General features: G+C 38.7%; 2 protein-coding genes across 5 annotated transcripts; both read left to right on the forward strand.

Moving 5' to 3' along the window:
- The first annotated feature begins 10 nt into the window (after positions 1-10).
- Positions 11-4,724, forward strand: LOC103434499 (uncharacterized). Its single transcript, XM_029103313.2, has 7 exons — positions 11-563; positions 674-1,034; positions 1,190-1,268; positions 1,583-1,642; positions 1,832-2,053; positions 2,577-4,043; positions 4,261-4,724. The coding sequence occupies exons 1-7, from the start codon at positions 11-13 to the stop codon at positions 4,702-4,704; spliced, it is 3,186 nt and encodes a 1,061-aa protein (XP_028959146.1). The 3' UTR covers positions 4,705-4,724.
- A 1,083-nt stretch (positions 4,725-5,807) lies between these two features.
- On the forward strand, positions 5,808-8,802 carry LOC103419611 (uncharacterized). 4 transcript variants are annotated; one of them, XR_003773789.2, is made up of 8 exons: positions 5,809-6,188; positions 6,258-6,338; positions 6,627-6,677; positions 6,764-6,849; positions 7,030-7,071; positions 7,201-7,328; positions 7,507-8,024; positions 8,209-8,802. XR_003773789.2 is itself a non-coding variant. In XM_029103321.2 (7 exons), the coding sequence occupies exons 1-7, from the start codon at positions 5,861-5,863 to the stop codon at positions 7,697-7,699; spliced, it is 909 nt and encodes a 302-aa protein (XP_028959154.1). In that variant the 5' UTR covers positions 5,809-5,860; the 3' UTR covers positions 7,700-8,802. The 4 variants fall into 4 exon arrangements, 2 of the variants coding, with proteins under 2 accessions (XP_070677674.1, XP_028959154.1); XR_011580895.1 differs by having other exon boundaries at positions 5,808-6,188; positions 7,201-7,414; positions 7,507-8,802; XM_029103321.2 differs by having other exon boundaries at positions 7,507-8,802.
- Positions 8,803-10,358: the final 1,556 nt, after the last annotated feature.

The raw sequence follows: 10,358 nt of genomic DNA on the forward strand, positions 1-10,358 counted from the left end.
CAGAAATTTAATGCTCGGAACAGCTTCAAGCTGTTTGTCTTCCACAGTAGAAGAGCGTTCTATAAATGGTTTCACTGCCCACCAGATAGGCCAGTTGCACTGCTTGATCCATGAACATGTGCAGCTACTTATTCAAGTATTTTCTCTGTGTGCCCTTGATTACTCTCGGCAACATATTGCCTCCCAGGTTCAGAAATTGATCTCTGAGATGCTCCAGAAGCGCGACGAAGTACTGACATGGAAAAATGTACCTTATCCTACTGTTTGCTTTTTCCAATCAGTACCAACTGAATTCCCTAATTCCTATAGGACACAAAGCACCTTGGCATCATCCCTCACATTCGATGCACGTAAAGAGTGTTCTTCAACTAATCAGATGGCAGTTTCCTCAAATACTTCTCCTTCCAATGGTAGATGTGAATGTGTTCCTAATGGGCAGGTGGGCATTTCCCAGAATGTTGGGGGTTCTTTCTGGGTGCCTTCTATAAGTGGTCCTGTGCTATCTGTCTTGGATGTAGCTCCACTTAGTTTAGTTGGCCGTTACATGGATGAAGTCAATACAGGTATACCATGAAGAAAGTCTCAAGTTTTTTTTTCATGCTTTTGCTTTCATATTTGTGTCAATAATTTTTCTCTTTATTTATCTGCCAATGAGTTGCGATTATTTTCACAGCTGTTCAGAAAAATCGACGGTGTTACGTGGAAACTAGTTCCGATACTCGCCTTGAAAAAGAGCCTTTGTTTCCCTTTCCAAACTTTCCATTAGGTTCTCAGGCCACTTGCGAATTTGTAAGTGAAACTGGTTCCTCATCTTCCAATGTGGCTTCATCTTCATCTAGTCAACGACCACCCAAAAAGTCACTGGCTGCTACCATTGTTGAAAGTACCAAGAAGCAATCACTTGCTCTAGTTCCAAAGGACATATCAAACTTAGCCCAGAGGTTTTTTCCTTTGTTCAATCCAGCATTATTTCCCTATAAACCACCCACAGGAGCAGTTGCAAACCGGATTCTTTCCACTGATGCAGAAGACGAGTGAGTTTCACTCATTCTCCTTTATTATTGAGTTGGTGCCTTATCCTGATTTGTTTTTGTTGTCAGAATTTGGAGATTGTGATTGATATGAGTCGATAGTATTCGTTTATTATTGTTTATTGGTTCATATGTTTTATATTGGAACTGCAATACAGATTATTGGCATTGGGGATGATGGAGTATGTTAGGCAGAAAAATCGCTGCTCATCAAAAGCACCAGAAAATCCCATAAAGGTATGGAGAAACTAATGGCTGAATTTTTTTATTTATTAGTATTACTTTGGTACATGTGTATTGTTGGTGGAATGAGATGACAAGATAAATTAGTAGAAAATGATTTCCTGTGACTATAGTCATTTATTAGAATTCAATTAATTGGTAGGCATGACAAGTCAAATGCTCGATCAAACATCTAATCATGTTTTAATGGTTGAAAAGAAGTTATGGTTTGGGGGTTTAATTGTTGACTTTTAGATCATAATGCTGTTGTATACTTGTGACCCTGTCTTTTGTCAGTAATTCATGTAGTTGTCTATTTCTTCATGCAGGCAGTGCGGAGGATGAAAAACTCACCTTTGACTGCAGAGGAGATAGCATATATTCAGGAGGTAATGCTTGATTCGTACATATATGTGTGTATAAAAGCTTTGAGAGCATTACTCTCATGTGTGCAGTGTATGTATATGTATATACTAAATACATATGTTGACTTGTTTCAAATACGGTTCCAATTGGCATTCAGTTTTATCTATCAGATTCTCGTTTAGCTATATGGTTTAATGTGACTCCATACTCAGGGACTTAAGGCTTATAAATATGATTGGTTGTCCATATGGAAAGTCATTGTCCCACATAGAGATCCATCCTTGTTGCCTCGGCAGTGGCGTATTGCTATTGGGACTCAGAAGTCATATAAGGTTGATGAATCGAAAAAGGAGAAGCGGCGATTATATGAATCAAAAAGAAGGAAGGACAAAAATGCAGATTTGTCAAGTTGGCAAAATTCATCCAAGAAAGAGGTATGATTTCCTTTGAACTTAGAACATTGTGTTGGCAATTCTTTTTGCATTGATTTTGGAGTTTTGAGTAATTCTTTTATGATGGATATAAGAATGAAACATTGTGTTGGCTGTCGAACTGCTCATATTAGAGAAAAGGGCATGGCTAGAGTTATTGCTAAGTATATCCTTTGCTTCTTAAATATTGATGAATGTATTGAGGCTTAGGAATTGTAGGGTATTTTGACATTTTTGAACTTTCAGAATAAAAAGTAATTACAAAATGTAAGAATTAGAACGTTTGGTACAATTTGCTTCTTAAAGTTACAATAAAGTGCATCATAGAGTCTTTAAGTTTGTCAGTTTCGCATAGATGCATGGTAAATGTGCGCCAAGTCCAATTTTACTCATTTTTCAGAAATGTATAAAAGATTCATTTGGAACTTTTCTGCACACACCTATAGTTTAGCTGAGCTTGGATTATAGATGATTGAAAGCCCATTAAATGGATGGTGATTTTATTTAAAGTTTGGTACCGATGCAGGACTGTCAAGCTGAAAAGTCTGGTGGAGAGAACAGTGCAGATGGTTTGACCGACAATAATGCAGGTGAAACTTATGTTCATGAGGCCTTTTTAGCAGATTGGAGACCAGGTATTTCCTGTGTAGAAAGAAACCCTAATAGTGGTACCCTATCCCGACGTGCTATCAATGAATGGGTAGATGTTTTTGGGCGTAATGAAGCTCTTCAAACCCAGACCGCGTCACAGTGTCCGCATGGTCAATCTCAAACAACTGGTGTTAGACATTTTGCATCCAATACCACACAAGCGAATCATTCTGTTTCTCAACTCTATTATCGGCCGTATCGAGCTCGTAGAACTAATGGCACACAACTAGTTAAGCTAGCACCGGAATTGCCTCCTGTGAATCTTCCACCATCTGTTCGTGTAGTCTCACAATCTGCCTTCAGAGGCCCTTTACATGGGGCATCTTCCACAGTTTCTGCTTCTGGAGGTGGTAGTGGTGCTGCTGCAACACACAATCCATTTTCTCAACTTTCTAAAGTTGGAAGGTTCGGGACCTCTGATGCCATAACAGCTACACAGAATAAAAGTAGTTCTGTGAAAGACACTGTTTCGACGTTGCATCCAGAAGATTCTAGAATCATGAAGGATAAATGTATAGAGGAAGGAAGAGATGTTGATTCTGATCTTCAGATACATCCTCTGCTGTTCCAGGCCCCGGAAGATGGACGTCTGTCCTATTTCCCGTTGAACTGCAGCAACAGCAATTCTAGTCCTTTCAGTTTTCTTTCAGCAAATCAGCCTCAGCTACATTTAAGCCTTTTTCATAATCCTCAACAAGGAAACCATGTTGATGGTTTTGACAAATCACTGAAGGCACCCAACTCAACATCTCGTGCCAGTGTCATTGATTTCCATCCACTGATGCAAAGAACTGATTATGTAAGTAGTGCCACAGTAAGAACATGCTCAACTGTACCCCTTTCTGCTGGTTCAGGGGGAAACCGTTCTCAAGACCAATATCCTTCTGATACTGGTCGGACTCATTTGTCGGTCAATGCTGATCCACAGGCTATGGGCACTAATGAGAGAGCTAATGAACTGGACTTGGAGATCCACCTAAGTTCTACATCTAAAAAGGAAAAAGCTTCAAAAAGGAGAGATGTCACCGTTGATAATTCAGTTAAATCAAGAATAACGGAGCCAGAAAAGACAACTCAATGTCCTAATAGTTCATTGCTTCGGCAGGCTGAAAGTTCTTCAGCAAGTGGTAGCGAGCTTGTTGTACCAAGTAATAATATTAGCAGGTACAGTGTAGATGATACAGGTGACCAGTCCCAACCTGCTATTCAGATGGAACAGGAAGAGTTGATCGACTCTGATGAAGAAAATGAAGAAAATGTTGAGTTTGAGTGTGAGGAGATGACTGATTCTGAAGGAGAGGGGGGTTCGGCGTGTGAAGAAATTGCCGAGATGCAGAATAAGGTGACTTTTCTCGTCTTTTTTTCCCATTCAGTTTTAAGATTCTATTGGCTTAAGGGAACCACGTATTTTTACTTATGGCCTAAGTTATTAATGCTACCATTCTAGTAATTTTGCTCGTGGGCCTCCATCTCTTATTGTTACGGGTACCCGCCAATCTTGTTCGGTAAGGGAGTCCTCATTTGTTCCTTTTTCTGACTTTCCATTTTCTTGTTTATAGGATGTTCCATCGTTTGCAATGAAAAGACCTGCAACAGCAGATCTTGATGGCAAGGAGTGTGAGCCAAAACCCACTTATCGTCCTCAGGACAATATTCACAGAATTCCTTACTTGGACGATGCCAGTAATTCTTCATGGGTAAGTTTGGATTCATGCGCGCCAGATCACCCTTCGCACATTATGTCCAAGTATGATGAAGGTACAATGGACAGCAGTTTTGCTGCCAATGACTCGCAGTCGTCTTGGCCTGTTCGCTCTTGTAAGAAGGCAAAACTGAGCACAAGGGGAGGTGCAACGCAGAAACAAGCGGTGGACATGACGCACCAACTGAGCCTGGGTCCTCCATCAAATCCGACGGTGAGCAAACCCAGGAAGCGTGTATCGGGATCGAGTACATGTTTGAACATAGGATTGACTGTAGAAAACTCCGGCAGTGATGGCTAACATAAAAGATTTTCAAATGACTCTGCACCCTTACTAACCCTAGTTTCTAGTTCTATTACAAGTAGAAATAGAATTACAACTCGAAAGGGAAAAGCTATTAAAATTACAAGTAGAAAAGGAAAAACTATTAAAACTAGAAAAGCTATTAAAATCACAACTAGAAAAGGAATTAAAAGTAGAAATAGAATTATATTGGGTAATATTAAGGTGACTAATTTTATAGATAAAATTTTACAAAATAAATGATATGAAAATTGATAATTGAATCATTACTTAAGCACTAATTAACGTGCTTATTCCTATTGATGATACATCATTTAGTTTGTAAATTTTGTTTACAAATTTACAACTCACTATAATTCTTCACTACTCATACAGGAAGGTAAGAAAAACTTGCTTTTTTGGAGGGAATCAAAATGACGTAAATCCCAATTTTATGACATAGGAACAGATTTTGCTATTACAAGTAGAAATAAGATTACAACTCGAAAGGGAAAAGCTATTAAAATTACAAGTAGAAAAGGAAAAGCTATTAAAACTAGAAAAGCTATTAAAATTACAACTAGAAAAGGAATTAAAAGTAGAAATAGAATTATATTGGGTAATATTAAGGTGACTAATTTTATAGATAAAATTTTAAAAAATAAATGATATGAAAATTGATAATTGAATTATTACTTAAGCACTAATTAACGTGCTCATTCCTATTGATGATACATTATTTAGTTTGTAAATTTTGTTTACAAATTTAATGCACATACCATTATACGTGATTCAATTTGGAGGGGCACGTTTATGTCCCTTGGATTTATTAGAAGAAAAAAATGCCACGTTGCTTGATTATAATTTAATTTAGAGGGGCACATTTATTGCGGATGATACTGAGGGGTTGTATGGAAGAAAAACACCCCAAAATTGGAGATTGAGAGACTACTAGAAGGCGAGTTCAAGAAAAAAAAAATGGAAAACTAATGAAAAGAACTTAAAAATTTTTAGTTTTAATGATAAGGACAAAATAAAAGGTAAAGTGAATAATACCAAGATTGATTTTTTAGTGTAAAAATGTGATTTTTCGTTAAAGTAAACAGTACCGAATACTTTTTATTAAAGTTCCTTGAAAAAAAAAAACAGCAGGAATCGAGATCGAGAGAGAAACATGGCGAGGAATAGTGTCAGTGGCCTTTGGATGCGACAGACTTTGCTTGGAAGTGGAAACGGCATAGGCAATGGCTCCTTCCAAACCCAAGGTCTCGGTCGTCTTGACAATCCCAAGTTTTTTCCAAATTGTATCCAAACCCTAAAAGCCCTAAATTGGATCTCAACCGCACCGCCTCTATCCCCCTCGATTCATATTATTTCCACTCCCAAATCACCCGTCTTTCTCGATTCCCTGCATTTTCTGCAACACCGACGACGGCTGTCCTCAGCCCCGGCCCCGGCCCAGGCCCAGTTCCAGTCCCCGTCCCCGTTTCCAGCTCCCCGAGGTAACCCCTTTCTCTTTCTCTTCCGATGATGTTGTTGTTGCCACTGAGACTGCTGTGCTATTTTTATAGAAATTAAATTTCCAAGTCCCGCGGCCATGGTCATCTTGCGGGAAGAGGACGAATATCGGAGAGCAATTCGAAAAGTTAAAGGTATTCCTCATTTTTCCACTGCATCGTCATCTTATTTATTAGGCCTTTTTTTGCTTCGGCTGCGTAGCAAAAGGAAGAATATCCACCAAAACTACTGGTTAGGTCAAACTAAAAATTCACTGGCAATACGCAGATTCCAGCTCCACAGTTCACTCAACCGATTCCGGTTTACACAGTCCTAACTTTTGCTTGTATTCATTTTCAAACTGCTGTATTTTTTCCCCTTACATGTAATATTATACATGCAGTTTTAAATAATCATTATTATTAATTTTTGAATTTTGATAGATGAACAACTGCCAGCAGTTTTCTACTTTGTTAGGCACGATGCTCAAAGTTGTAAGTTCTAATGAACAATTTTATGAATCAATTTATTTGTTCTAAACTGCTCCTTTGCAACTTATATATGGACTCTTCTTTTTCAGGCTTTCTTTTTGGATCTCCAACCACTCGAAAGATGAGGGAACAATTCCCACATGTAACAGTGTATAAGTTTGTGTCTGATATACAGGTATGGTGTTGTAATCCGGCCTTCTGTTGCCTTGGATCCTTTGATAACTAGTTAAGTCATATTCCCATTTTAAGGTTAAGAAGAAAACAAAGTGTTGTCTTTTTTCAAATTCTAGTTATGGATCTTAAGATTAATGAATTTCTATGTTGTAGTCGTAACATTTTATAACTCTATTTGCAGAACTGGCACCCACTGGCAGGACTGATGGGTGTTAGCTCTCTGGTAAATGATTGTATCCCCCTCCTTTTTATTTTTCTTAAAAAAAATGTGCATGCTTACTTCGTTAATATGATTGTTCATCTTGTTTTTCTTAATAAATACTTTGGTGTTTATGTGTCCATTCTGCTGCAGCCAACATTCCATTTCTATCAAAATGGGAAAAAGGTGGATGAGATTTTTCCCAGTCCCTATCTAAATAGGCGGTCAGATGAATCTGAGATTCCCAGCCTCGTGCTAGATACTTGTGAAAAACTCTACAGGTAGTTCTTTTCTAAATAACTTCACCGTTGCATGCTTCTGCTGCATAATTGCGAGTGCAGTCTGATATTGGTGGCTGCCGGCTGAGGTTTTTGTTTTTCCTTTTCTTTTTTTTATGGTTCAAGTGAAGTTCCCTCTGAATGTGATCTCCCTATGTTGATTTTTTTTTTTCACTGGAAGGTACGTCATCCAGGTTGAAAAACCTCACCCTATGGGCTCATCTGGGAAAGGGAAGGGCAAAAGGAAGAGTACTTATCAACAACTTGTCGTGCAAGCTAAGACTGATGCAAACGAAAATGACAAAGTAGTTGCTTTAGGAGGGGGGAGAGCGGGTGATGCATCGACATCATCAGAACAGAGATGGCCGTGTTGAAGCAGTATATAGTAGTGGCAGTGCACCTTCACTTGATAAAGCGATGAGGGCTGTATCAGCTAACCCCTATTGTTATGAACATAGCGATCTGTGGTGGTATGCAAAAGGGTTATTGAAAGCTAACCCTCAGAAGAGAGCAACGCTACTGAAGGTGGGGACACGTGAGGTTAGTTGGCTACGAAGTCACATGTCCGAGGATTAAGTTGGCCTTGGATTGGACCGGATAGGATGCGCTTAAAATTTGATACTCATTATATCTAAATAGGCCGTCAGATGAATCTGAGATTCCCAACCTCGTGCTAGATACTTTTGAAAAACTCTACAGGTAGTTATTTTCTAAATAACTTCACAGTTGCATGCTTCTGCTGCATAATTGCGAGTGCAGTCCGATACTGGTGGCTGCCGGCTGAGGTTTTTGTTTTTTTTTTTTAATGGTTCAAGTGAAGTTTCCTCTGAATGCGATCTGCCTTTGTTGATTTTTTTTTTTTTTTTTTTTTCATCACTGGAAGGCACGTCATCCACCCTATGGGCTCATCTGGGAAAGGGAAGGGAAAAAGGAAGAGCACTTATCAGCAACTTGTCGTGCAAGCTAATACTGATGCAAACGAAAATGACAAAGTAGTTGCTTTAGGAGGGGGGAGAGTGGGTGATGCATCGACATCATCAGAACAGAGTGATGGCCCTGTTGAAGCAGTATATAGTAGTGGCAGTGCACCTTCCCTTGATGAAGCGATGAGGGCTGTATCAGCTAACCCCTATTGTTATGAACATGGCGATCTGTGGTGGTATGCAAAAGGGGTATTAAAAGCTAACCCTGGGAAGAGAGCAACGCTACTGAAGGTGGGGACACGTAAGGTTAGTTGGCTACGAAGTCAAATGTCTGAGGATTAAGTTGGCCTTGGATTGGACCGGATAGGATGCGCTTAAAATTTGATACTCATTATATTTATGCTGGTCGCGTTGTGGTTCATGACAGTGACTATTATGCTTGTTTAAATTTGGTCTTATGTTGTGCTCATATTCAGATAATCGTCGTACTACGATGGACTATTGTTGGATATTTGTCATACATATGTTTATGTTTATGTTTGCAGTTTTGTGTTTCCTATGTTTAATAAGTATTCCTATTTCAACTTCGCATGCATATTAGTACTCGTTTCATGTTATGTACTACGATGGACTACAAGACTCATTTAATTAAAATGAAAATAATATACACACATACGATGGAACAACATAAAAAGGGATGTACTAGGACTATCTACAACAACAACAAAGTTTTTTTTCAGTAAGTGGGGTCGGCTGTATGAATCTTTGAACGCTATTGCAGAAGACTCCTTAGAAAAGGAGAAGATAAGGATAGCTCTTACATGGAGCAAGAAGAGACATGTTCCAATAAGTAAGAACTAGCTATCTAGCCAAAATGGATACCAAAAAATCTACCAACAACCAAGATGAAGGGGCTATTCCCTTTGGGATACCTTGGGCCTAAGAAGCCTTTAGGATATTGACTAGAGAGGGAGGGGGCACACAGTCCCATTTCGAAGAGCACGACCCTCTGTATCGCCAGCAATGTCGCTGCTTGAGCTGCTTTGTTTGCTGACCTAGGAATCCATTTCCAATGACGAGAAGAGAACGAGCAAGCATGTCTCCTTGTTTCTTCCACGATTGGAATGATTTTCCACATACCTTCCAAGTTTCTTTTCTAAATTATTTCCATAACATTTTTGCAATCATCTTCCAAAACCACTAGCTGCTGATAAGAATTCCAATTCCATAACATTTTTACTAATTTTAGCAACAGACAAACGGTGTTTGTGGTTGACTTGGACATGATTCAGAATAGAATAATTTGTTGTTGTTTGAGAAACTCGTTTTACATCGGTGTGTAATCAACAGTCCAGATTTGACACCCGAAAAACTCCAAAACCAACACAAATCAACAGTCCAGATTTGACACCCGTACTAATTAATTAATCAACACTAGCATTACACACGTGATTGAATTCAGCTAAAAGCACATCATAATAACACGAACATTTTTTAATGATTACTTCGACACAAGTCATATTTCACATGTTATAATAAGAACGGATTATATCGCTAATATGCCTTGTATCTTGGTCTATTAATAAAATAAAACTAAATGCTCTAAGCTCTTTAAATGGAATAATAATAATAATGTTGGTGCCATGTCCTAGATACACCACAAAATTTTCCTTGTTATTTTATGAAACATATCAATCAAGATCTTTGATATTTAATTAATTAATTAACGGATAGGCTCAGTCTTCGAGATGGGTTGCTGATCAGTGGGGATTATAATTTTTGTGCGTGTGCTCGAAGGAGCAAGAAGGAAGCAGCAGAACAAACATTCTTCTGCCACGGAGGTTTCTATTCATGCACGGAGGCCGCTCAGTTGCAGAGGACTTTTCCAACCGGGAAGAAGCATCTTAAAGCTCCAACCTTCCACTGGTTCTCACCCCATGGAAGGGTTAGACATTTCTTATATAAATTTGTATACATATATGCGTCTGTATGTGTGAATTTTCTACTTATTGTTCTAATATTTCTCTCATTGGGTATTTTTTTTTAAATTTTTTCTACGCCCACCCCGTGCATCGAACCTAGGACCTATACTACCCCACCCCTTTACCCA

Source organism: Malus domestica, chromosome 05 (genome assembly GCF_042453785.1).
Source record: "Malus domestica chromosome 05, GDT2T_hap1".
Taxonomy (NCBI): domain Eukaryota; kingdom Viridiplantae; phylum Streptophyta; class Magnoliopsida; order Rosales; family Rosaceae; genus Malus; species Malus domestica.

Bases quoted from the DNA above. Each gene is read 5' to 3' on its own strand.
- LOC103434499 (XM_029103313.2), top strand. From the start codon at position 11: ATGCTCGGAACAGCTTCAAGCTGTTTGTCTTCCACAGTAGAAGAGCGT. The intron at 1,269-1,582 runs GTATGGAGAAAC...TTCTTCATGCAG, and splicing joins CACCAGAAAATCCCATAAAG to GCAGTGCGGAGGATGAAAAA. The intron at 4,044-4,260 runs GTGACTTTTCTC...TCTTGTTTATAG, and splicing joins TTGCCGAGATGCAGAATAAG to GATGTTCCATCGTTTGCAAT.
- LOC103419611 (XM_029103321.2), top strand. From the start codon at position 5,861: ATGGCGAGGAATAGTGTCAGTGGCCTTTGGATGCGACAGACTTTGCTT. The intron at 6,189-6,257 runs GTAACCCCTTTC...CTATTTTTATAG, and splicing joins CCCGTTTCCAGCTCCCCGAG to AAATTAAATTTCCAAGTCCC. The intron at 6,678-6,763 runs GTAAGTTCTAAT...CTTCTTTTTCAG, and splicing joins TAGGCACGATGCTCAAAGTT to GCTTTCTTTTTGGATCTCCA.